The sequence below is a fragment of the Stegostoma tigrinum genome, chromosome 29 (assembly GCF_030684315.1).
Source record: "Stegostoma tigrinum isolate sSteTig4 chromosome 29, sSteTig4.hap1, whole genome shotgun sequence".
NCBI lineage: Eukaryota > Metazoa > Chordata > Chondrichthyes > Orectolobiformes > Stegostomatidae > Stegostoma > Stegostoma tigrinum.
In genome coordinates, this window is record NC_081382.1 from 37,601,945 (window position 1) to 37,629,863 (window position 27,919).

The 27,919-nt window shown below is 42.1% G+C and overlaps 1 protein-coding gene across 6 annotated transcripts in view; it reads left to right on the forward strand.

The window, feature by feature from the left end:
* The window catches only part of kcnt1b (potassium sodium-activated channel subfamily T member 1b), a 406,769-nt gene that overhangs the window by 229,266 nt on the left and 149,584 nt on the right, over positions 1 to 27,919 (forward strand). For 5 of the 6 annotated variants that reach the window (XM_048559135.2, XM_048559137.2, XM_048559136.2 and 2 more), the window contains 5 exons: positions 1,364 to 1,463; positions 14,909 to 14,965; positions 18,510 to 18,558; positions 19,982 to 20,041; positions 22,137 to 22,211. In XM_048559135.2, the coding sequence (XP_048415092.1) occupies positions 1,364 to 1,463; positions 14,909 to 14,965; positions 18,510 to 18,558; positions 19,982 to 20,041; positions 22,137 to 22,211 (341 nt within the window). Of the gene's footprint in view, positions 1 to 1,363; positions 1,464 to 14,908; positions 14,966 to 18,509; positions 18,559 to 19,981; positions 20,042 to 22,136; positions 22,212 to 27,919 lie in introns of those variants that run through there. The other variant, XM_059638252.1, reaches the window with a different exon arrangement.

Below are 27,919 nucleotides of genomic sequence, written 5' to 3' on the forward strand. Positions count from 1 at the left end.
TTTTCTTTCTCATAAGAAAATTCTGTAATTGGCTTCTTCGTTTCTGAACTAGTGAGTCACATTTTCATTGAAGTGTGAACTCACTATGTGCTAAACTGAATTTTAAAATCTTTGTTACAGCTGACTCAAGGAGTTAAAAAGTGAGAGAGATAATGGGAAGTGCAGATGCTGGAGAATCCGAGATAGCAAAGTGTGAAGCTGGATGAACACAGCAGGCCAAGCAGCATCTGATGTGCTCCTAAGGTGCTGCTTGGCCTGCTGTGTTCATCCAGCTCCACACTTTGTTAAAAAGTGAGAAGTTGCTTCACTTTGCCTCACTTGGTCGGAACACAATACTGATAATGTAAGGTGTGAGATTTATATAGATTGTTGTGATACGATTTATTTTAGAGTTTAGATTTTAAATTAATGCCTTTGGATTTTGTTCTGTGCATACTAATGAGTTTACTGATTACTTTGTCAGTGTTTCTAGAGCTATGCTTTGTTTTTTAAAAGCCATTATGATGGAGAGAGAGAAAGAGAAAACTCTCCTGAGATGCTAATAGGAATTTGTTTGCATTGTGAAAGTTTTTCGAGCAGATAGAGTAAACATAGAACTGACTGCTTCCAGTTAGAAGTATCACAAATTCATGTTTTTCTTTTGCTGAGGGGAAAACATTTGCTTTCAGTTTGCTGATGAACTGGTTGAAGATGGGCGTTGTAACATTTTCTCTAAACAAAGGATTTAGTTCAGAAAAATTAGAAAGTATGTAACTTCAGAGTAAAGGTTTTTGTTTGCAAGTTCCAGACCAGGAGTGTTTAGTTAGGACCCTGATGAGGTTATTCAAAGATGAGAAAGTATAAGCTCAGTTGTGTGAATACTCAAAGAAGAGGCTATTAGACTCTCAGGAATTGAAAGTTGAACTGTTGGTGTGATAGAGTAGGGAATTCTCTCTAAGTGTTTGAATACTGAAAGGAATGCTGCTGGGATAGATGGAATATTGTATTTTTACTCTGTTTCAAAATCTTTCAAATTGCTTTATAGGTAATTGTGTGGATTATTCTATTTTATCTTCATAATTTTTGTGTAATAACCTTTTGCCTTATTCATAATAAAATCTGCAATGCTGTGAGCTTGTGTTTCAGTGAATGATTGCCACATTAAATAAAAATTATCAAATTTGACCTATCAAGTCAGATTTTAGTCTAGGATCTGACTTGTCTAGGAATGATGCCAGCTAAGATTGTAACAACTGAGATTTTGTTTTGTACTCAGAGGCAAAGATGAACTGAGCTGGATCGACACTACACTAATGAACTCATTCTTTGGGAACAATTTGAAATCAAGGGCACTGATTTTTTTTCTCTCTCTCTCTCAATGCAGGTTTAAGAATACGAATCTTTAACTTCTCCCTGAAGGTACTCACTTGCCTTCTGTACATACTGCGGGTTTTGTTGGACGATCCCACAGAAGGAATTGGATGGTAATACTTTTTTTTGATGTGGAATTACTGGATGGACTGGAGTAGAAAAAGTCAGAAGTCACACAAAGTCAGGACAAAGGGGCAGCGCTCCAAAAGCTTGCGATTTCAAATAAACCTGTTGAACGACAACCTGGTGTCATGTGACTTCTGACTTTTTTTTGTTAAAGCAGCTCAGATAGATCATTGTGCCATGTGTACCCATGATTAATCTGCTCAACTAACTGTTTAAAAAGAGAAAATTACTGGCAGTGGTTCATTCTGCTAAACATCTGTCTCCCTGTGACCTCCAGATTCAATAATGTTAACATTTGCATGTGCAATTAAACTCAAATAATAATTTGGCAAAATATTTTTGCGCAATATCAGTGCCATTTCCACATTTTTAGTCTGTTCAATACTGAAGGAACTGAGCCCAGGGCGCATTCCCATCTTTTAGCAATTGATATGAGTAAACTCTGTCAAAATTGTGGCTTTCATAAGGCATTACCCCAATTATGAAAGAATAACATTTGTGGTATTATATATGTTAGTATAGTATTTGTAGCTGAGGCACAAACCTTTGGCCCAGGTCTCTGTCACTCTTGATATGTCACCTAATATTCCTCCGACAAATTTTCATCCCTCCGTACGGAAAGAGAACAAACTTTGCTTTAACCGGCACCTTAACGTTGAAGGCCCTCTTGATAAACCGGCAATAATTTACGTACCTCAATACCGTGACGTCCGACCACGTTGTATATAAAACAAAAAGGTGACGTATATGTCCCCTAAATTACTCCTGTATTACTTGTTGTGTGTTATTTTATTGATTTTAGTAGGTGTGTCACGTTTTTACTTCGATTGTTTGAAGAATGTGATCTGTCAAATCTTCAATTGGCCAGGGTTCACTAACGGTTGGGAATAGCTCTTGATTATCCGAAATGTTGATTGACCGGCATATTCTGGTCACACTAGGTACCGGTAAATAAAAAGTTTACTGTATCAATATCAACTCATTATAAGCTTCATTCCATGCGCAACGTTCATATTGGAAACTTCCCTTCTCAACGGCACTGTATCCTTTATGAATTGCCATATTCACCTTTAGAATGGAATTAGAAGTAAATCTAACCATGACCACTGTCAATCGTAATAATCCATCTAGTTCACCAAAGAACTTTAAGGAAGAGAAATTGCCCTTTTCACAGAATGTGGCCTCGGTGTAACTCCAGTCCCATAGCAATGACTCTTCACTGTCCTCTGGTAAATTAGGGATAGGAAACAAATGTTAGCCTCACTTGTGGCATCCACGTTGTATGACTAAATTAAAAATTTCTTCCTTGATGGACGTTAGTGAATCAGACAGGCTCTGCAACAATTGGAAAAGGTTTCCATAGGCTGTTTCTTAATTTCCATTTCACACGTTTGAGTTCAAATGTTGCATGTTAAATGTTATGGGCTTAGAACCCTTGTTCCTTGAACATTAGCCCGGGATTCAGGATTTCGAGTTCAGAGATGTTGAAATGATGTCACCATCCCCTCAGATGTGGAGGGGAGGATTTTCCAGCAATACAACACTGCCTTGACAGCACACTAGATGGCCAGCCTAGGTGATGTGATGCGTAGTCCTACTGCAGAGTTTGAACTGAAAATGAACAATTGAGAGTACAGCAGAGACAAAAAGCAATTTTTCCGATCATAGATAAGAGATAATGGGAACTGCAGATGCTGAGAATCCGAGATAACAAAGTGTGGAGCTGGATGAACACAGCAGGCCGAGCAGCATCTTGCTCCTAAGATGCTGCTCGGCCTGCTGTGTTCATCCAGCTCCACACCTTGTTTTCTGATCATAGTTTTGCTGCAAAGCCATGTACATGGAATAATTTAACGCATTGTTATTCCATTTGCTTCAAATGTATTTGCAATATTTTCCGCGAATATCCTTAGAGACAAAAGCAGAGATAGCTGGTCATACAATGCAGGTCTCTGTTCTTGAAGACAAGAAATGATTAGCCTTCCAGATCAGATGTTTTTTTTTGTGGGACTGAAAGGCCATGTTTGGAATATGAGCATATCCTTAAATTCCAGATATTTCTGAAAATAGCTTCAGATATTTCCCTCCTGCTCCTGAGAGATTGAGTGAATGGGTGAAGTGCATTTATTCGCTATGTGGCTGAAACAGCTCTGGACCAAGTTAGCTAGAATGTTCAGAAGGCTTCTTGTATATAGTTTACCCCTGTCAGTTCAACCTGTTGTCTGTTTTCATTTCATATTTCCAATTTACAATATTTTTTCTTAGTGAGAGCTTGTGAAATTACTGAAACAGTAAACAGCCTTCTTGTACACTTGTGTGGAAATACTGAATCTTGCTGCAGCCGTTTTCTCTTGGTCGTAGTGTTAAGGTTAATAGAATCTTGTGGTAGTATAGAATGTGAGTATTGCTGAAAAAAAAAAGGCATGCTGTCAAAGCTTTTCCTCTTACACTCATTAGGACAGATGCAAGAATGCTAAATTTCAATTGGATTAACAATTTATACTACGTGAGAAATGTAGTATAAATTTTGTTTGCAGGTTGACTCTGATCAGTTTGGAGTGGAGAATGATAGCTATTGACCTCCACATATTCTTCTGCAACCAAAGGAATCATGACCAGGCCCAATAGTTCCCTGGTATATTCACCATGCTGAAGCCTTCACCAATCAGCAGCTTTTTCTCATGATATAAAAATTAATACTCCCATTGAAATGTGGCATTCTTGCATTTGTTCTGATAAGTGCAAGGCAAAAGGTTTCAGTGGCATGCCTCTTCTTTTCGGTGACATTCACAGCTCATGAAATTTACAGCACTTACAGGAGGCCATCCTACCCCACTGTGTCTACTCATGTAACAAATTTCAGCCGCCAGTTTTTGACTCCTGATATTCCCCAGAATTTCTTTGGCCACCAAATTGAAAGATCAGGGCTTCCAAATGTGCAAGACATGAACCTAGAAGAGTCATTGGGATGACTGAGGAATAAAACTGGGGGTCTAACGCTGTCCTAATGATCCCAATTCAATTCCTGTACTGGCTCAGGTTGCCATGAAGGACTGTCCTTCTCAACTTCTCTCCTCACCTCTCAGGTTAAACCACCACTAGCTCTCTCTATCTGCCTCTGTCTCTCTCTGTTAAGAGAGGGTCCGCTGGTAGGATGGTAATACTTCACCTTTACCTCATGATGCCAGTACAAATGTGGATGTGGACTAGATGGTAATTGTGGCGCACATGTTCATTCACTGGAGCTGGCTGTTCAGCTGATGAGTCGGTCATTCAAGTGCTTCTCTAAGAGAAGACCAAGAAAGACAAGGACAATGTTTTTTTGCAGTTCCATTTATGTGCATCCAGAATCCTAGAATTGTAGAATGCCTACAGTGCAGATAGCAGTGATTTGGCCCATCGAGTTTGCACTGACCTTCTGAAAAGCATCCCATCCATCCCTGTAGCCCTGCATTTCCCATGGCCAGTCCACCTAACCTGCACATCTTTGGACTGTGGGAGGAAACTGGGGCACCCGGAGGAAACCCACTCAGACACTGGGAGAATGCGCAAACCCCACATTGACAGTTGCCTTGAGGGTAGAATCGAACCCAAGTCCTTGTGCTGCGAAGCAGCACTGCTAACTTCAGTGCCACCATGCCACTGAAGGAACAGGACTGTACCTCCTGGCTCCACAAAAATGGTTGGAAGCTGCTGCAGACCCAGCCTCCCCTGCAGCCAGATGTAAACACTAACAACCAATTTAAGATATGGAGTCAACTCATAATATGGCTCTTTTATCTTGCTGGCATTGACATACTTTTATGTTGTATAAATTGTTGTAAGTTTTTAAAATGTGGCATTCTTGCATCTGTCCTGATGAGTGCAAGATGAAAAGCTTTGGCAACATGTTGGACCTTTCAGCAATAAGCAGAGTTACTTGTAAGCCCTGAATTGATGTCATGGGGTATAAATATCAATATGAAAGAGCTGACATTTTTTAGCCTTCAAGATTTCGGATGCAAAATTAAGGGTTGGATTGCAAAAAAAAATCCTCCTTGCTGTTCTTGTGGTGATGCAATTGTTTCAAATTGGTCCAGTCTTCTGTGAAGGGGTTGTGGCATAGTGATAGCATTCCCTGGAGTTTTGGGCTCAAGTTCCACACCAGGATGTCTGGCCAAAAAGTTTGTGTTCTTTATGAGGCCAAGTATTAGCTTTAAATCATTTTTCATTGACCTAATGGTGACTGGTAAGAGCAGGAGAGTCCTGGTTAGCTATACCCCAGAGGGCAATGGCAAATCACAGTATTCAAAATAGTGGGACATTGCACTGGAAGTCCATGGCCTGATACTGGGGTAAATGAAAAGACCAACAGATTGACGTAGCAAGAAGGATTTCAAGGGAGTTCTTAAGTGTTTATACGTCAGCATCTCAGTATAGATTTTGAGGCCAAATGTATGGTTAGGAGACTTAGAACATAGAACATAGAACATTACAGCACAGTACAGGCCCTTTGGCCCTCGATGTTGTGCCGACCTGTCATACAGATCTCAAGCCCATCTAACCTGCACTATTCCATGTACGTCCATATGCTTATCCAATGACGACGCAAATGTACTTAAAGTTGGCGAATCTACTACCGTTGCAGGCAAAGCGTTCCATTCCCTTACTACCCTTTGAGTAAAGAAACTACTTCTGACATCTGTCCTATATCTTTCACCCCTCAATTTAAAGCTATGCCCCCTCATGTTCACCGTCACCATCCTCGGAAAAAGACTCTCCCTATCCACCCTATCTAACCCTCTGATTATCTTGTATGTTTCAATTAAGTCACCTCTCAACCTTCTTCTCTCTAACGAAAACAGTCTCAAGTCCCTCAGCCTTTCCTCGTAAGACCTTCCCTCCATACCAGGCAACATCCTGGTAAATCTCCTCTGCACCCTTTCCAAAGCTTCCACATCCTTCTTATAATGCGGTGACCAGAACTGTACACAATACTCCAAGTGCAGCCGCACCAGAGTTTTGTACAGCTGCAGCATAACCTCATGGTTCCGTAACTCGATCCCTCTATTAATAAAAGCTAAAACACTGTACGTCTGGCAGAAATGGGGTAACTGAGGGGTTGTGGGGGTAACTGAGGGAGAGTGGGGGTAACTGAGGGGGAATGGGGTAACTGAGGGAGAGTGGGGTAACTGAGGGAGAGTGGGGGTAACTGGGGCGGAATGGGATAATTGCGGAGTAGTGGGTGTAACTGAGGGGCTATGGGGGTAACTGAAGGGGTATGGGGATAACAGAGGGTGTGGGGGTAAGCGGGGAATAGGGTAACGGAAGGGGAATGGGGCAATTGCAGGAACGTGGGGGTAACTGATGAGGAATGGAGATATTGAGGAGAAATGAGGGTAAGCAGAGGGCAATGGGTGTATCCGAGGGGGAATTAGTGTACCGGGGTCGGGGGGGAGACGGGATAACTGAGGGAAAATGAGGATATCTGAGGGGGAATGGGGTAACTGGAGGTGGAATTGGGGCAACAGATGATGCCCCATCCTCCCATCCGCTTTGCTGATTCCCCACTTGATGTTGAAGGCTAATGGATTTCAGGCAATTTCTCGATCTCACATCCATGAAGACAACAGCAGAAGGTAGGACCCATCGGAGAATCGAACCCACGATGTAAGGGTGCGGAGGTCACTGCGCGTCTCATTATATCTGACCTCAGATACGAGAGGCAGAGATAGAGTTGATAGCCAGAGACTATTTCCCAGGGCAGAAAAGGCTAACACGAGGGGTCATAGTTTTAAGCTGGTTGGAGGAAAGTATAGAGGGGATGTCAGAGGCGGGTTCTTTACACAGAGAGTTGTGAGAGCATGGAATGCGTTGCCAGCAGCAGTTGTGGAAGCAAGGTCATTGGGGACATTTAAGAGACTGCTGGACATGCATATGGTCACAGAAATTTAAGGGTGCATACATGAGGATCAATGGTCGGCACAACATTGTGGGCTGAAGGGCCTGTTCTGTGCTGTACTGTTCTATGTTCTATGTTCTTAACAGCCCTGTCAACCTGGGTGGCAACTTTCAAGGATTAAGAAAATGGAGCTCTGCTGAAAGTGAATCACTGCTCGTTCCATTCTGTGAAATGGGTAAATGAAAAAGATTTAACAAACAAGGCATAAATAACGGACCACAGGGCAATCGGGATGAATGGACTGTTTGCGCAACCCATTCATTAACAATAACTAGGTGCAATTGACGAAGTGCCCTATCTCAGTGTTGTTTTTAATCATCAGTGTTGTGCCTCATTTGTCTGACCCAAGCACTGAATCTAATGTATTAAATTACTTGATGTTTGCTCCCATTATACAGAAATCTGGCTTAGAGCCAATCAAGATTCCTTGTGATTGAATTTGCCAAGTTTAGTTCTCCCTTCTACTTCCTGATTTATAGCTATTATTGGAATGTGTTCAGCATCCTGTATCGTGAGGACAGAAGCAAACTGTTTGTTTATATTAACTGCTATTTCCTTTTTTATTACTGTTAACTCCTGATTTGCACTCTCCAGACAAGTGACACTCACTTTACTCAACCTTTTCTTTCTTAAATGCCTGGAGAAACTCTTGTCATCCACTTGTAGATTCCGAGCTGGCTGTTTCCGAGCTGTCACACACGCTCACACTCACACACTGTCACAATCTCACACTTACTCATACTCACACGCCCACAGAGGCAGCTTTCACAGCAGGACCAACGGGAGAGGAATGGGTTGAAAGATGCTCAGTCCTCATCTCCAATCCATCTCTGCTTGCAATCCACCCCGCACTGGGGAGCAGCCAATTTACATCCAGAAGTGTCCATTGGTAGACAAATTTAGGATGTTGCTGGGGATCCTCCAACCGGCCAGCTGAGCCAAAGACCCAGCCAAGTCCCCCTATTTTGACCCCACCACCAGCCAGGGATCGATGGGCCATCCCTGCAGCTGGCAACTGTCCTGTGAAGTGAGTGAGTCCTTATGATCCTCACCACCCCTGCCATTCCTTATGGTGCCAGCAGAGCATCTCACCTGTCCCACATGTCAGCCACAACGACTGTAAGAGTCATTCTCTGTCCTTTGATGGGTAGCATCCAAATTTCTTAACTGGCTGCTCCTAGCATGTAAGCTCATGCTGAGAGGCAGATAGTTAGGCACTACCTGCCAGGCTAGGACCTGGTTTGGTTATGGACTTCTGTCGATCTTCAAAGGCATCAAACCGGTTCAAATGTTACTCAGAGTACTTTGCAACTCAAGCAAAGTGCCTCTAGCCATTATGTGCCTCTAGCTCCTAATGATCATAGAATCCCTACAGTGTGGAACAGGGCCATTTGGCCCATACCGACCCTCCAACAAGCATCCCAACCAAACCCACCCCCTGGCAATCCTGCATTTTTCATGGATGTCTCAATTAACCGACACATCCCTCTACACTTTGGGGCAATCTCCCATGGCCAATCCACCTAACCTGCACATCTTTGGACTGTGGGAGAAAACCCACGCAGACACAGGGAGAATGTGCAAACTCCACACAGACAATTGCCTGAGGCAGGAATTGAACCCAGGACCTTGGTGCTGTGAGGCAGCGGTGCTAACTGCTGTGCCACTGTGTTGTGATGTGTTGGATTTGCTAGGGCTTTCCTGCATACATCCTATATCTCAGATTCCCTTCAGCATTAACCTGATCGACTATCAACAAAGGAAGCAGGAAACGTTGAGTTAGGACGACCAGCTATATTCACATTCAGGGGGAGATTAGATGCAAATATGAAGGAGAACAAAATAGATGGGTAAACTGATGGTATTAAATAAGAAAAGTTCCTGAGTCGAGCGTAATGTTAGTCATTGAGTCATACAGCACAGAAACAAGCCCTTTGGTCAAACTGGTCCACGCTGACCATAATCCCAAACTAAACTAGTCCCACCTGCGCTTGGTCCATTTCCTTCCAGACATTTCGTATTCATGTATTGATCTAAATGTCTTTTAAACATTGTCATCGTACCCACATCTACCACCTCCCCTGCAAGTTCATTCCACACACAAACCACACTCTGTGTAAAAAAAATTGCCCCCGTGTCTTTTTATATCTGTCACTTCTCACTTTAAAAATATCCCCCCTACCCTTGAACTCCCCCACATTAGGGCAAAGATGATGTGGAGGTGCTGATGTTGGACAGAGGTGGACAAAGTCAGAAGTCACAAGGCATCAGGTTATAGTCCCAACAGGTTTACTTGAAACTCAAGAGTTCGGTGTGTTGCTCCTTCGTCAGGTGAAGTCTTGACCGACAAAAGAGCAGTGCTCCGAAAGCTTATGATTTCAAATAAACATATTGGACTGTAGCCTGGGGTCACGTGGCTTCTGACTAGACAAAAGACACTTGCCGCTCACCTTATTTATACCCCTTATGGTTTTTTAAACCTCTATAAAGTCACCCCACAACCTCCTACCCTCAAGTGAAAAATGTCCCAGCCTATCCAGCCTCTCCTTATAACTCAAACTGTCTATTCCTGACAACATCCTGATAAGTCTTTTCTGAACCCTCTCCAGCTTAAAATATCCCTCCTACAACAGGGCGACCAGAACTGGATAAATATTCCAAGAGAGGCTTCATCAATGGCTTGTACAACCTCAACATGACGCCCCAACTCCTAGACTCAAAATCTGAGCAAAAAAGGCAATTGTGTCTAGGCCCGAAACGTCAGCTTTTGTGCTCCTAAGATGCTGCTTGGCCTGCTGTGTTCATCCAGCTTCACACTTTGTTGTCTTGGATTCTCCAGCCTCTGCAGTTCCCATTATCTCTGATCACGAGTGTCATAAATGCCTTCTTTACTGCCCTAACTATTTGTGAAGCAAACTTCAAAGAATTATGTACCTGAACCCCAGGTCTCTCTGTTTTTAATTGTATAAGCTCCATCTTGTTTGTTTTACCAAAATGCAATATCTTGTATTTATTCGAGTTGAACTCCATCTGCCATCCTTGAGCCCTCTGACGCAATTGATCAAGACCTCTTTGTAATCTTAGATAACCTTCTTTACCGTCCACTGTACCACCAACTTACTCACCATGTTGTCTACATTCTCATCTAAATCGTTTATATAAATTACAACAAAAGTGGACTCATCCCTGATCCCTGGGAACACCGCTGGTTGAAGCCTCCAAACAAAAAAAAACCTTTCACCATCACTAGCATGGACCAATTGGGCCAAATGGCCTGTTTACTATTCTATATGGATTTAAATTGCTGAATTTTCACAATCACAGCAAGGACCTGCTATGAGTGCAGTTGAAAACAAGAACGGTTAACTGTAATGATTAATTGTGAGGAAGAATAATTTACTGTCGTTATGCCTGCTTTCCCAGTTTCCTTTTTAGTTGATTGGCATGAGAGCTGCATTAATATACTTTAAGAAATACCTTTCACATTTTCCTCATGATCTACTTTGTTCCAGCAGACATTAAACATTACTTTCTGCGTCACAGAGCACAGTTTCTGACATTATTGAACTTTATGTGTTACAGGCAGGGATCAAGATTTCTAGCCATTATCCAGCTTGATTTGCATTTATAATAACAGTCTTTAGCAATGTGTAGACACTAAGTCTCAGTTCTTTTCTGTGCACTGAGAGCAGGAGCAAGGTTTCAATAGCATCAATTTGTATGTTGCTAATTGGAGTAAACAGTGTGCTGGGGTAGTGTGCAGTTGAGAAAGAGGCCATTCAGCCCATCAAACCTGCATTAACCCTCCAAAGTGCATCCCACCCAGCCTCAGTCCTCTACCCTATCTCCATAACCTTGCGTTTACGGTGGCTAATCCTGGACACTAGATAATTTAGCATGGCCAATCCACCAAAGCTGCAACAACAAAACAGAAATTACTGGAAAAGCTCAGCAGGTCTGTCTGCATCTGCGGGGAGAAATCAGACTTAATGTTTCGGGTCGAGTGACCCTTCTTTAGAACACCTAACCTGCGTATTTTTGGACTGTGGGAGGAAACCAGAGCACCTGGAGGAAACCCACACAGACACAGGGAGATCATGCAACCTCCACACACATAGTCACCAAAGGCTGAAATTTGAACCTGGATCAGATTTTGTGATGCAACGACTAACATTGCTTTGCTCCAGTGATCATAATCTTTTCAGAATCGCAGCACACTTCAGCGAAACAGCTAATTCCGAAGCATGCCCACTTTTTGTAGCTGAATTCATTGCTCATAACCATCACTTTTACTTTCATTTACTACAGTTGCAGGCTCACTAGGGAGGTTTGCAACACAGTGCATACATCAAGCTAAAGAAGGATCAAATGCTTGAATGATTCACATTTCATAATGACACATCTCAAACTATGGTCAACTCAACTACTGCTGACTAATCATGGCTCTAAATTGGTTCCACGCATTGCATTGAACTGATATATCATTGAAAGCCAATGGATTAGAGCAAAATGCAAAGTAAACTGCAATTTACTGGGTGAGTGGGAAGCCATGGTCTGTCTGTGCGCTCATAGCCTTATGATCTGATGACCGGGCCAATTGTAAATCCTGTTGTACTCACAGCACTCCGTTCGGTCATTAGCTTGTTTTGTCTAGTTTCAAGATTGTTTTTAAGTTGTTTAAGATGAAACATAGAATGTTCTCACGTTTGTACAAAATGCCACGACACACTTGGCCAGTTCTCACTAGTGTACCACTGTCTTTCAGTTTGAAAACCACTCCTTTGGCTACCATCACTGTCATCCACATGGCAACTTGTTATCATCTCATGAGCAAGCATTCTCCAACAGTTACCAGCTCTCCCACTCACCATCATCCCCTTCCCCTTGTCACAGCTAGTTCCCATATTTGTTGTTCTGTTCTGCCAGTGACTCCTAATGCCATGCAGTTCTCCAAGTGCCCGACTGTCCTGTACTCCACGTGTCTCCTGCTTTTGCCAACTTTCTACCATCACTTCATCAGCCAGCTATCACTGCGCAGTCTGGCTGCTGTGCTATCACCATGGTAATAGGAACATCTGGGCACTGTATTGCTCCTGTCACTCTGTTATCTCATGCTCTCTGCACTGACCGTCTGTCACAGTGTCATCTGATTGTTGTCGTTGGGCTGTCTGAATTCCTGCTGACCATCAATCTCTGCTCCACCTGACACTTTCCTCAGCAATTCATTCCTGGCTCAACATTCCAACGACCCCCCTTCCCCCCCCTCCAAAAGACGTTGCATCTTACTGTGTGATCCCATCTTCTTTACGAAGTAGTTGTCTTTTGTTGAGTAGAGGCTCACCAATCCCAGGTCCTGATGTTTGCTCCCAGGCCAGGAGTACAAAGACAGAATGTTCACTGGTTCCCACAAACCCTGCCTGGGGAAAAAAAACCTGGCCGTGCAGGGTGGATTTTCAATCGAGGTAGCACACGTCTACTTTTAACAATCTTGAACAAAGACAAACGTCCCCAAAGGACTACCTTACCTTTCCCAAAAGGCACCTTCCCTTCCCTAAGGATGCCCTAGGTTGAGATCTAAAAGGGTGCTGTCCCATTTCAAGGAGATATCCTGGATATTGAAGAAAATGTACAAATATCAGCATGGCTCTTTGCACAAGTCAGGTTCCATATCAAACGGATGCCAAAATCCCATTTTATCTGAGACAGATGATCATTTAATGGCCAACAGCCACCTCGGGCCATGTATGCATATAGCCCCTATGTCCAATCCACCCCATGGAGTAGGAAGTGTTGTGCTCAGTGGCAGGACTTGGAATCGCCATTTTTGGCACCATGTCTCCATTGTACGCTGTGTACTTGTCTGGGTTACTGCCTGTGGCATGTATGTAGGATATAACCAACTGCTCCATGGAGAAGTCCATGTTTGTAATCTGCTTTCACAGCAGTTTCACTTATAAGGAAAATGCCTTTTGAGGTGTAGTCACTAATGTCATGAAAGAAAGGTGGCAGCAAATTTGCATGCAAAAGGTCCCACCATAGACAAGATAATGAGGAACAGACTGACCACCATTTTCTCCCATCAACCCTTGTACCGGTGACAGAGCTATTAGCACTACTCCCTCCTCAAATTCTCTTCCTAAAACCCTTACATAGGTCATAAGTTGTACCTTACCTGGACCTTTATGACTGACTCTGGGCATCACACTTTAGGGAGAGATATCAAAGCCTTGTGAAGATGCAGAGAAGAGTTAGAACATAGAACAATGCAGCACTGTACAGGCCCTTCGGCCCACGGTGTTGTGCTGACCCATTATCCTACTCTAGTTCCCAGGATGTTATGAAGATTGAGGGACTTCTCTTTTGAAAGAGGCGAGGAGAGCTGGGATTATCCTCCTTGGAGGAGAAAAAGTCATGTGGAGATATTTTATTTATTCACAGGATGAGGGCATTGCTGGCTAGTCCAGCATTTATTGCCCATCCCAAAAGGCAGTTAAGAGTCAACCATATTGCAGTGGGTCTGGAGACACAAGTCGACCAAACCAGATAAGGATGGTAGTTTCTCTCCCTAAAGGACAACAGTGAACCAGATGGGTTTTTCCAACAGTCAACAATAGATTCATGGTCATCATTAGACTGTTAATTCCATATTTTTTAACTGAATTAAAATTCCACCATCTGCCATTGTGGGATTCGAACCAATCTCCCTTGTAGAGCAAAATACCTTTCAAGCGGGTCAAAACAATCAGAAGGGTGATTTATTTTAAACAGCAAGTTGTTAAAATCTGGTGTAGATTAACCAGAAAAGTAAGGGAGAAAAATTCAGCAATAAATCTCATCAAAGGAATTGGGTATATATTTGAAAGGAAAAAAAATGAAAGGCTGGGGGCAAACAGCAAGTGAGTAAGACTAGTTTGACACAGTGGGCAGAATGGCCTTCTCAGTTCATTCTATGATGAACTTTGCCCTGGGGTGGCACGGTGGCTCAGTGGTGAGCACTGCTGCTTCACAGCACCAGGGACCCGGGTTCAACTCCATCCTCTGCCTGCAGTTTTTAGTTTGCACATTCTCCCTGTGTTTGCGTGGGTTTCCTCCAGGTGCTCCAGTTTCCTCCCACACTCCAAAGATGTGCAGATTAGGGTGGATTGGCTTTGGGAAATTAACCTATAGTGTTCAGGGGTGTGCACGTTGGGTGAGTTAGCCATGGGGAATGCAGGGTTACTGAGATAGGGTAGGGGTGTGGTTCTGAGTGGACCGAATGGCCTGCTTCCACACTGTAGGCATTACATAACTTAAGTATGTATCACTTCAGTTTCAAAAGATTCTTGAAAACCAATCAACCCAGCTGCATATTAAGTTGTCCCTTTTTAATTTGTCCATGCTACTTGTTCGTTGTACAATAGTTTGGAACCTTTAATTGCATTGAAGACTATGTCCATATACTTTTATGATTGACTGACATTGTTTTCTGTCTCTCTATGAATGTTTTCTTAGCTGGGGATGTACAAAGAAGAATTATTTAAACACATCATCTAGTGACATAATCGATTGGTAAGTGCTTCTGTGAAGAATTGAGCTAATTGAGCTTGAGCCAGAGATAGTAAGAACTGCAGATGCTGGAGTCAGAGATAACACAATGTGGAGCTGGAGGAACACAGCAGGCCAGGCAGCATCAGAGGAGCAGGAAAGCTGACATTTCGGGTTGGGACACTTCTTCAGAAAATGGGTATCCCTAGAAGCCGCTTCGCAGTGGGGTTATAACTCAGTCAGAGCTTGAATAAGTTTTCTTTTGGGTTGGTAAACCTTAAAATCAGCTGGCACATTTCTGATATGGAAAGCCTAGGAGGCTTAATCTCCAGTGACATCTTATAACCACGGAAAACTTAGTATGCTTATCAAATAAAAACGCGAAGAACTGCAGATGTTCTAAATCAGGAGCAAAAACGTAAGTTGCTGGAAAAGCTCAGCAAGTCTGGTAAGAAAAATCTGAGTTAACATTTCAGGTCCTGTGACACTTCCTCTGAACTAATGGTAGCTGGGAAAATGTCGGTTTATATGCAGAAGATAGCATAGGGAAGGGGTTAAGGAGCAAATGATAGGTTAAAGGGTAAAGTCCAAACAGAGAGAAGAGCGGTTGGAAAGACAAAAGAGATGGTAATGATCGGATCAGACAGGTGGATGGCTGTTGCGCATATAGCCATCCACTGCACAATGGGTAGTGTGTCATGGCAGGCTATGTCATAACATGGCTTGGTGTGTGGGTTTGGGCTTTAGGACATGGGAGAGTTTAGGCATCAAAATTATTGAACTCGATATTGAGTCCAGAGGGCTGCAGAGTCCCCAAATGGAAAATGAGATGTTGTTCTTCCAGCTTGCATTGAGATTTGATGGAACACTGCAGCAAGCCTGAGACAGAGATGTTGACCAGGGGACAGGGTGGTGTGTTAAAGTGGCAGGCAGCTGGAAGTGCAGGGTCCTTCTTGTGAGCAGAACATAGATGTTCTGTGAAGTGGTCATCTGGCATACGCTTTGTTTCCCCAAAGTAAAGGAGACCACACTGTGAGCAGCGAATACAGTAGACTAGATTGTGGGAAGTGTAGGTAAAGTGCTGTTTCACCTGGAAGGTATGTATACCAGGGAGAGAGGAGGTAAATGGGCAGGTGTTACACTTTTGCAGGTTACAGGGGAAGGTGCCGTAGGGCTGTGGGGAGGTGTTGGGAGTGAGGGAAATATGTCCCGGGGGAACGGTCCCTGTGACCGTGGACAAGGGAGGGGAGGGGATTATGTATCTGGTGATGGCGTCTTGCTTGAGGTGCCAGAAATGGTGTCTGATGATCTTCTGATGTGGATGCTGGTGGGATGGTAGGTGAGGATAAGGGGAACCCTATAGCTGTTGTGGGAGGGAAGAGAAGGGTGAGGGCGGAAGTGCGGGAGATGGGTAGGATCTGATTGAGGGCCCTGTTGACAATGGAGCTGGGGAATCCTGGGTTGAGGAAGAAGGTGGACATATTGGAGGCTCCCTTGTCAAAGTTGGCCTCATTGGAACGTATGCGACAGAGATGGAGGAACTAGTGGGATGGAGTCTTTGCAAGAAACAGGGTACAAGGATGTACAGTCCACATAGCTGTGGGAGTCAGTGGGTTTATAGTGGATATTAGTGGCCAGTCTATCCTCAGAGATGGAAACAGGGAATTCGAGGAAGGAAGATAGGAGTCAGAGATAGTCCAGGCGAAAGTGAGGGCAGGTTGGAAATTGGAAACAAAATCAATGCAGGCTTGTTACAGTGTTCCAACGAAGCGAAGCTCAAGCTGGAAGAAACATAAATAAAGAGCAATCCACATTCTCTTATAAATATGTATCACAATGGGAGGAGGCCCACAAATTATATACACTGTGCAAAAAAATTGTTTAGTACACTTTTTAGTGTGGGAATGAAAAGAATGCTTCTCCAAACATGAAGCATTGTTCAGCATAGGAATGAACAAGTTGTAGTGTCTTGTTGGAACTTGAAGCTTGAGAAATGCGGATATCCAAAGTCTAAAATGTTGGGAAATGTTCCGGGGAAGGATGAGGCAGGTCAGATGGAGAGAACACAGGATTAATGAGGAAGTTCTGACAATGATGCGGGAGAAAAGAATGAGAGAGTATCATAACAAAACAGTTTCAAGGTTGAATTGATCATATTCCAAGGCATGAGAACATCCTGAAGGAATATTTATGGGATATAGATCAAGATGAAAGGAAGCGAATGGCAGAACTAAACAAATTGCAGTTGAAAATGAATCATTCCTACAAACAAGTTCAGAAGAAAGTGCAGGACTGCACAATGTAGAGAAACATAAATAAAGAGCAAGAGTAGGCCATTCAGCCCTTCAAGCCTACTCCTCCATTCAATAAGATAAAGGTTTGATCCTATTTTAACCATGACTCAACGTTCCTACATATCCCCTGACAGTCTTTCGTCCCCTTGGTAATCAAGAATCTATCTACCTCTGCCTTTAAAATACTTAAACATTCTGCATCCACTGCTTTTTGAGGAAAGGAATTAAAAAGACCTGCAAACCTCTAAACAGAAAAAAAATTGCTCATCTCTGTCTTAAGTGGACAACCCTTTATTATTTAAACAATGATTCCTAGGCCTTGGTTATCAAACATCCTTCCAACATGCATTCAGTCAAGTCCACAAAGGAGCTTATATGTATCAATGAAGTCACCTCTTACTCTTCTGTAATCTAAAGGATACAGGTCCAGCCTTTCCTCATAAGACAATCCACTGAGTGTAATTATTAATCTGGTAAACCTTCTCCGAACTTCTTTCCTTAAGTTAATGACTATTGCTACCTCTTGGTGTAGATAGCTCAGGCGGCAACAGAGTGGCAAAGGGATTAGCTGTTACTTTTCTTTGCCCTCACACACCAAAAGCCAAGACTTCAGATTGTTTTCCTGATCCTAAATACAACGAGTTATTTTGCCTCATTCTGGGAGGAAAGATAAAATACATGTGCAGCAACTGGGCTAAATAATTCAGTTTGCTCCACATTTGTAAGGATTTCAGTGTAACTTTAGTTTTAGTCCTAAAACACCAACTGATTCAGATTTGGAGGCTCCCTGTAAAATGAACATCCTCCCCCACCTACACACATAAAATGCACCACATAATCTCAGCGAGGCTCATTGAACAGCTCCTTAAAGCTGCAACATCTACCATCCAAAAGGACAGGGCTGAAGGTGAATGGGAACACCACCACCTTCAAGTTTCCCTCCAACTCACACACCATTCTGACTCGGAACTAGATCTACTGTTCCTTCCCTTTCGCTGGGTCAACATCCTGGAACTCTCCCTAACAGCACTGTAATGTGTCTGTGCCTATACACTGCAGTGGTGCAAGAAGGCAGCTCAGCACCACCTTCTGAGGGCCATTTAGGATTGAGCAGTAACACTGATCTTGTCAGTGACATTCACATTCAAAGAACATACTTAAAAAGTTTATTAAGCCACTTAAAAGTGAAATGTAATGTTTCTGAATAACTAGCTGAGTGTAATTCAGGATTTAAAGGTAAAGTCAATTGTGCTTGGTTATTTTGCTGTTTACAGGGGTTCCATATTCTGGGTCAACAGGACACTGTCGCTGTGGGGAATTCAGGTGAGTGACAAAATACAGTCAAAGAAAAGGTTCTCTCCATTTTCTGTCTACACTAAAAAAGAAAGGCATCTTTGTCTGAGCATTGGCTCTAGCCGTGCTTTTGACTGTGTTTATTCTGTTTGTCTAAAGTGGTTGGTTTCTGGGGGTAGACGGTTTTGATGTAATCAGCAGCTTTGCTAAAATTCTGCATTCATCTTCAAAAGCTCCTGAGCCGCCCTCTAAATATAGCGAACAGAGGTTACTGCGAGTCTTCTTATGTATTGTTTGCAAACACTTTTCCATGCAGGGCTGCGATTTGGCATCAAATGTTAGCATAGAATAATGCCGTTTGTCTGAATGGATCTGGGCAGCAGCAGTTTGTCTGAATCATACAGTGCAGTCATCTTGTTTTGTAAACTCCTGCTTCCCAAGGGCATGTCTGCCTCTCAACAGAAGGAGGAGGCAGACAATAACTGATTGTAATGGGATCACAGATTTCTCTTAACAGGGACATAAACTGTTAATTAAACTGTGCTTAATAATAATTCAGTGAAAGGCTACTTGGGTCAAATATGAGCGCCATAAAATGAGAGGTTCAGCCCAAATGTAAATCATCAGTTGAAACTTTTCAGAGGTCTGAGCCCTTATATAAAAATAAAGGCATATTGCAGCAATGTTCAAAATGGCACTGAGTTCTTCTGGTATTTTTCATTGAATAACCAGTGTGTCAGTATCGCAACTTCACTCACTCACATTGATCCCACCATTAAGTCTCTTAGTCAGGTTCACAATGAGTGGAGTCACTTATACCTCAACTTGTTCATTTCCACATTTAATTGCACAAGTGAGCACTCTGTGGAAGTTTGCTCCTAAGATGCTGCTTGGCCTGCTGTGTTCATCCAGCTCCACACTTTGTTGTCTCGGATTCTCCAGCATCTACAGTTCCCATTAACTCTGTGGAAGTTGCCGTCTCTGTTATAGTAATGACAGTGATTATGCAATACTGACTTGTTATTGTTGATGTAAAAGTGGTCATTATAGGACATTGTTAGCCTTGACAGTTAGTATCTTCATCACCACTGCTCCCAATCAAATACACAATGTGCAGCATTATGCATTGAACAGACTCCACTGCAATTTTTAAAACGTTCTGGCATGCTACGTGCAAGAAAATCTGAACATTGCTTCTAGGAACAGACCTAGGGTGCAACTACGAGATAACAAGGTGTAGAGCTGGATGAACACAGCAGGCCAAGCAGCATCAGAGAAGCAGGAAGGCTGACGTTTTGGGCCTAGACCCTTCTTCAGAAGCTACTTTGACTTTAACTCAAGCATTCACGTGGATGCACAGTAGATCATTTTAATTATATTGTGCAATTAAGAAAAATGAAATAGTCCTTAAATGTGGCATTTGTATTGAGTTTTGTTACTCTCATCTCCACAGGTTACAGTGGCCTTGATTAGTTTCTTGGAAACCATGCTCCTCACATACCTAAGCTATAAGGTAAGTAATCATTGATTAACGTGTAGAAATTAGACCCTCAATGAAAGATAAACTATTCTACACCAACTTATAATGAAACATTAATGGCCTTAGTTTGTTTCTTTTTGCCTATGATTTTTCGCAATGTTGAGAGTTTGAATGGAAATTTACCTTTGTTAGCGGATTTAGGAGTCCCTAATCCATTCTTCAGCTCTCTAGAACTGAAACTCCAATTTATTGAGAAACATAGTGTCAGTCTGGCATTGTGCTACATGTTTTCCAAGGCTACAATATCCCTTTTGTAATATGGTGACCAGAACTCCCTGTAGTCCCCATGACGGCTACATGAGACTGATGAGGCTGCAGTGGATGATAAAATCTAATTTTCTCAGTATTAGAGGTGGTAACTTTCATTTTTCTGTTTTGGCATGCATTGAAACTAGATAGCAAGAAGAATAATCTCGCGGAAGAATAAGTAGCACCAAACTGCATTTGCTCATTCTATCATCTAAACTTGATATTCTGAGATGCAGATTTTTTTTTCTTGAGAACAAGGAAGCACAAAAATGACCACATTATTGTAAAAAAGACTTCTTGTTGCTGAGCATACTTCCCGGCTGAAGGGGACGACGATGAGCTTCTGCATAAGGGATACAAACAAAGGGAAGTGGCAATGTAGTGATTCTGTCACTGGACGAGCAATCCCAAATCCCAGGCCAACGATCTGGGGATATGGGTTCAAATGCCACCACAGCAGATCATGGAATTTGACTTCAATAACAGTCTGGAATGGTCTAATGGTGAATATTGTCAATTGTTGTTAAAAACCCATATGGCTCAAAAATGCACATTGGGGAAGGAAATCAGGGGCCCCTACATGTGACCATAGACCCACAGAAAGTGGCCGACTCTTAACGGACCTCTTGGTGATAAATGTTGGTCTGGCCAGAGATACTCGTGTCCTGTGGATGAAGAAAAGCAAAAGCTGCTGCAGTAGTGAAGTGAGCCTGCCTTTCTTGTAGCCTCACATATTAACAAATGTGTCATATCTCAGAATGAGTTATGGTCTGTTGTTCATGTAGTACATCTGATTCTCCAAACAAAACAGTTGTTCAATTTGAAGAGAACCCCGAGGATTAGTGCCGTTCATTTGCACCAAAGACCCGCAAGAACTCTGAATGCTGAAAATCTGAAACAAAAAACAGAAATTGCTGGAAAATCTCGGCAGTTGTGGCAGCATCTGTGGAGAGAACTGAGAGAAATCATTTTGCATTCAGTGCCTTCTCATCAGTAATGTTTCATTTGTACTGTATGTCAGTGTTTCAACATCAAATAGACCCAAGTCAATAACTGTACCTACTATGATGTGCTTATAGTATGAAAGCAGTACAGCAACTCTACATCGGTGTTTGTGCTTCACATGAGCCTCCTAAAACGCTCCTTCATCTGATCTTCTCTCAATATCCTCTTTTTTTCATTATTCCCAAGCATGCTTCACCTTAAATACATCATTTTGTTGATTATCCAAAGAGAAAATGGATACAAAGAGCCAATTGCTTGTCATTTGTGTCATTTAATTAAAGGTTTTTAGAGATCAATGCAGAGTTTAACTTTAAATAGCTCTTAGTTAGAGAGAAAAAGATATAATAAATGGATGCAACGGTTCAAATTTCCTGTGCTCCCAGTTGAATAACATGTTTTGAAACTGTGTTAACCTGCTTTCCAAAAACCTATATTGAAAACAGAGGGAAGTAGTTTCGGCCACAATGTTATAGTGTTTGTGATGGTGCATCTTGCATGACACTGGCAGTTTTGAATTATTAATTTAAACTATCTCGGTTCGAATCTTGGTACCAAGCGTGGTGCGATGTCCTAGCAATAAAATTAAAACAGTCCAGTTAGTGATTGAGAAATAAATCAATGATAGGGCACAGTCATTGACTCTGCAGTCCCCATGGGGACATTTAGACAAAGTACATGTTGGAAAACGAGCACAGCAGCTTTGCAAAACCACATCAGAGAGATTACCTTTGCCTGAAATGACTTAAGGAATTTCAAATGCTAAACAACAAGTTGTGATATTCCATGTTGCCTGATGTCACACTAATCTTTACAGGGGAACATCTGGGAACAGATTTTCCGAGTAACATTTATCCTTGAAATGATCAACACTGTTCCTTTCATCATCACAGTAAGTCATCACAAAATATTTACCTCTGGTTTTTCAAGTTGCACTCAATTTTTGACTATGCTCCTGTAATGTTTGAGCGGCAGCTGTTAAATAATTACTATCACAGAAGTTTCATTGACTTTTTCTTCTACGTATTAGCACAGCGTTAATCCAAGCACCTCTGGACATGCAGTGGCAAATGTTTCACCAATTCAGTGACCATTTGCATTAAGTTGGAAATCTCACCCAAGACCAGATTAAATTACTGGTGCAGGGAGCAGGAAGAGTATGACTCTCCTTTAACAACAGGCTCTCAGGACTGGGGTAGGATAGGGCTTTTGTTCTACACCTGTCTCTGCTTGACCTAGGGCTGCAGATTTTGAGATGTGAAATGGAAATAGCTTGTTGCTAAATGCCAATATCCTTCGTTAAATTTGATATTTGAAAGTTTCAAAGACTAATTTCACTAATTGCATTTATTTTACGATTTCACCACAGTTTTTGTCCTGATTTTCCAAGTAAAATGTGTTTGCGGGATTGAGGGTGAATGTTGAGTTCCTGACCTTGTCCTAATATCATAGGACTAGTACCATCATGATACTATCACCATTTGTGTCAGTCAGCCATCAACTGGTAGAACTCTTGGTCAAGTTTTTGGCTGGCTGAGGGAGACCATGACTACCAGAGATGCCATCTTTCAGTAAGACCTTAAACCAATGCTTCATCAATCTCCTCGGGTGAAAATAAAGAAAATCTTGGCACTAATTTGAAGAGAAGAGGGGCTGTCCCCAGACGTTTGCATAAAATCTAACCCTCAACTAACAGTATGACTAAAAACAGATGACCTGCTCGTTGCCACATGGCTATTTATGGGAGCTTGCTGTGCATAAATTGACTGCTCAGTTTCCCACATTCCCAACAGTTAGTACACTGTGGGTGAGAAGAGCTTTGAAATGCCCGTGGTCATGAAAGACACTCTATTAATAAGCTGTGATTTCTTTTGAGAGTTATCATCCAATTCAATTCCAGGGGCAATCAAATGTGCTTGAGGATGGCTGTTCCTACTTTGAATTTAGAATATTAACGATCATGATATGTATGATGGGTCCTTATGATTAATTAAGTGAATGATATTGTGTTATTTGCAAACACCTAACAGATAACCTACAGAAACAAATACTAGCAGCTAATTTGTCAATTGATCAAACCCCATCAAATTTTGCTTTTCAGCAGTGACAGCTCTCGGAAATAGAAGAACAAAAGAGATATTAGTATATGTAAACCATTCTGTTCCTACAGCTTTCTTCACATCGAGTAAAATCATGGCTGTTCTGATCATGACCTTCGGTCTGCTTTTACGACTGCACTCCAAAACCTTTGGTTCCCTTGTAAATTATCTAACAATGTTTGGATCATGACATCTCCCCAGTGTTAATATTCCTTTTACATCCCCTGATAATGACTTGCAGCTTCTCATTGATTAGTCAATGTAATCCTTTCGATGGAACCAGTTGCCGAAACCCTCCAACATCCTTGTGCACATATATCTTTCCCAACTCACTAATGTTGTACGCCTTTGGAGAGAAAGTTATTTTTAAATTTTTAACTTTTGTGACAACTCCAGGAGTAGCAGGGTTTGATTTCTAGCATGCTATCAGAATGAAGTGTAACAACTCTTCAAGTACTACATAGAGGAATCATCAGTAAATCTATTATATTCGTTGCAAGTCTTTCTCATTTATGTCACACTAAATTTGTGTAACAAGTGTTTCCTGCAGCTGATGCTGTTTATATTACAGACCAGTTTCTATTCTTCAACTTAACTTGCATATCTTGGCTTTTATTAATACTGTGATTAAAAACCATATGTTTAGTGACATTAGGCAAGTGAATGGATGGAATTATTCCTCTATCTAGCTGTTAGCAATTTTTTTTGCCAACGCACATCTTGAAGTCTGCATTGGAAAGAGTTTTTCAAGGATTTGGTACCCTGGGTGTGCTTGGAGACTTCAGTGTATGTGAATTGGCTGTGTGCTTGGAGACTTCAATGTATGTGAATTGGCTGTGTGCTTGAGGCAAGTGTTTTGTGTCACCGCCTCAGAATCCCAATCCAGTCATTATCCCTGTATGATAATAAAATGAGAGGCTGGATGAACACAGCAGGCCAAGCAGCATCTCAGGAGCACAAAAATGCTGCTTGGCCTGCTGTGTTCATCCAGCCTCACATTTTATTATCTTGGAATCTCCAGCATCTGCAGTTCCCATTATCCCTGTTTGACCCTGATTCTTCATTATTGTAATTAGGGCCTTTTATGTCCAGTCATACACAGTAATTGTGCTTACTGTGGCATGGTTTCCCAGTGGTTAGCACTGCTGCCTCACAGTGCCAGGGACCTGGGTTCAATTCCACCCTTGGGAGACTGTGTCGAGTTTGCACGCTTTCCCTGTAACTGCGTGGGTTTCCTCCCACAGACCAAAGATATGCAGGTTAAGTGGATTGGCCATGCTAAATTGCCCCTAGTGTCCAGGGATGTGTAGATTAAGAGGGGCATGGGTCAGGGTGGGATGCTCTGAGGGTTGGTGTGGACCTGTTGGGCCAAAGGGCCTGTTTCTACACTGTCGGGGACTCTATGATCTTCTTAAATCCCAGCTTTTTTTTACCATCTGTTATTGGGTTGTGAATGTTTCTGAAAAGGCCAGTATCTGTTCTCCGTTCATCATTGCCCTTGAGAAGGTGAGGATATGGTGAACCATTACTGTCCATGTGGTGAAGGTGCTCCCACAATGCTGTTAGGGAAAGAGTTACTCTGGCAAAGAAGCACCAACAATATATTTCCAAGTCAGGATAATGCATGACTTGGAGGGAATTTATAGATGATGGGTTGGTGTTAAGCTTAGCAGAAAGCATTTGGAATACATTTATCATTTTTGTACACCTGTAGAAATCTATCAAGTTCAAAAATAGGTTGTTTCAATACTTTTTTTAATTAAAATGCAGCTTAGATAGCTCCCCATGTTGCCTTTTTTGGAAAAATTGGCTTGGAAGAGCTACTAGATTGAGACAGCAGACTTTTGTAACACATGTTGATGTACTTTTAAGCCCCTGAAATACTTGTGTTTCCACTGAGGATGTTAATTCAGTTCTTAAAGTAGCAGGCTGCCTGTCCCTATCAAATCTGGTTCGTGTCATTGAAAGGCTGCATGCCCTATCAGCTCAAACATAAATGCAAGACAATGGAAAAATTTGCAGCACAAACCTATAATTCTGCCAGTCATGTTCCAATGTCTTTGAAGACTACACTTTCCTTTCAAATAGCCTAAGGATTGTCACAGACTCAATGGGACAAAGGGGTCTTTCTGTGCTGTTGACCTCCATGGCCTGCTATTAAAGGATTTTTCTTTTCATGATGTGTGTGTTATTTATATATTAATTGTGCTTAATGTATAATGCAGGTGTGGGTATTAATTAGGTTTTTTTGTTGAGCACATCGAGAGACACTTATTGAAACTGTGCTGAAGTTGAGTTTGGAGATATATGCTCATATCACCTCACACTGTAAGTAAATGTCGGCAGAGTAAATATTAGCCCCAGCATAACCCTTCACCAACTCACTTTCTAGAGTGGATTCCACCCTGGGGTGACTGTCTGTGTGGAGTTTGCACATTCTCCCTGTGTCTGTGTGGGTTTCCTCTGGGTGCTGCAGTTTCCGCCTACAATCCAAAGATGTGCAGGTTAGGGTGGATAGGCCGTGTTAAATTGCCCCATGGTGTCCAGGGATGTGAAGGAAATGCAGATTAGCCATGGGAAATGCAAGGTTACAGAATGGGGTCGTGGGTTGGGTCTGGGTGGGATTCTCTTCGGAGGGTTGGTGTTCATTCGATGGGCCAAATGGCCTGTCTCCACACTGTAGGAAAGCTATCATTCTTTGATTCTAATAGAGCTGTTAGGTATGTGATGGCGCTTCTGCTTTGAGGAAAATCCTACATTTTACCTTGGAGTAATGATCCCTTCAAGAAATATCTTTCTTGAGGTGATTTCTAGTAATGCCCTTTGTTTCCAATAGGCAATCATTTGTTTGGGTTGATAAAATGGTAATTACGGGGGAGTATATTGTAGGAATGACTGGTCTCAAGCAGAGTTCTGGCTTTAGTTGAGATCACATTTGCTGCAGGAATCGTTGCTTTCAAGTTGAATTGAGTTGAACTGTGTGTTTGCAAAAGGGATGCAAAATCCTCAGTAACTGACTTTGCTAATATTGAGGTGAACATCTGGCACAGCCCAGCTGCGAAGAGAGAGAGTTTTAAATGCAAGTTTCCGGAGTTAAGGAACATTAGTATGAGGAGAGTTCTGACTCACTAATCGTTAAGCTTAAGACATTCGTGAGTCTAATAGGATTTGCCAGCTAGAGGACAATTGGAGGAAATTGAAAGGAAGTAACTTTTCAGACCAAGTGCTAATCTCCAAATTTCCATTAAATATCTGACTTAAGTTTATTGAAAATGTAAGTCAAAAGGAAATAGTGGGAAAAGTCAGTTAAGTTTGGATCAAAGCATGACTTAGCTGTGCTCATTGAATTTTCAATGCCCTTTTACAGCTGACAGTATTATTTTTATTAATGTTCTTTGATTTTTGTGTCGTTAAATGTCTTTGATTTAAAGCATGAAACTTGTGGTTCGTTCTTTTAGTAAATACTTGGGTTTAGAGATTTTAGAATGATGTTACTGGTTTCTACCTAAATCAGAAATGACATCAGAGATTAAGGCCACGATGTGTGGAGGTGCTGACATTGGACAAGGTCAGAAGTCACACGATGCCAGGTCATAGTCCAACAGGTTTATTTGAAATCACAACCTTTGGGAGCACTGCCCCTTCTTCAGGTGAAGTGTGCAGAAACTTGAAGTCTGTGTCGATATGCACAATCTTCCTGGAGATCCTCTGCACTTTGACCTAGCTGTTGGTGGTGTCAATGGTAGCCATGATGTGGAGGGGCTGGTGTTTGTCTGGGGTGGAGAAGGTCTGAAGTCAGACTACACCAGGTCATTTCATCTGGTGAAGGGGCAGCGCTTCAAAAGTTTGTGATTTCAAATAAGCCTGTGGGACTATGACCTGGTGTCGTGTGACTTCTGATCTTGACCAAAGATTAAAGTTAAGGTTAATTTTCCAGTTAACTGAAACAGTGAATATAAAATATAATTCACCGTTTACTGTTCTACCCACTTTTGTTTCAGATCAGTGATTCCCTTATCCTTATCTCTTCTGGATCCATTACTCCCTGAGTGGATTACGTTCCACTGATTATAATCTCACTGCAACATCTCACTCACATAGTCTTTACGGATGTTGGAGCATTAATAGGGAGTTTTATGTGGTTTTTAGCTGTGCTCGATGTCACAGCTTTGTCTAAGTATGTGCACACTGCACACAATTGCCCTCTGTCTCTGGCCTTTGCACATTTCCCCGTTACCCTACCACTGGTGGCAGACCTTTTGGCTTTCTTGGTTGAAACTTCCAGATCCCCTTCTTAAATCTGCCCACCTCTGCTCTTGCCTCTGATTCCTTTAAAAAGCCTACCAATTGATCCAGTTTCTCGGGAACCCCCCCCCACCTCGACCCTAACTTCTCCCTTTGTGGTATGTTTTCCCATGCGTGAAGTGCATTTGAGATATTGCTTCTGAGTGAAAGGCGCTAGTTAAATCAAACTTGTTTTCTTGCTAGCCGCTTGTACTTT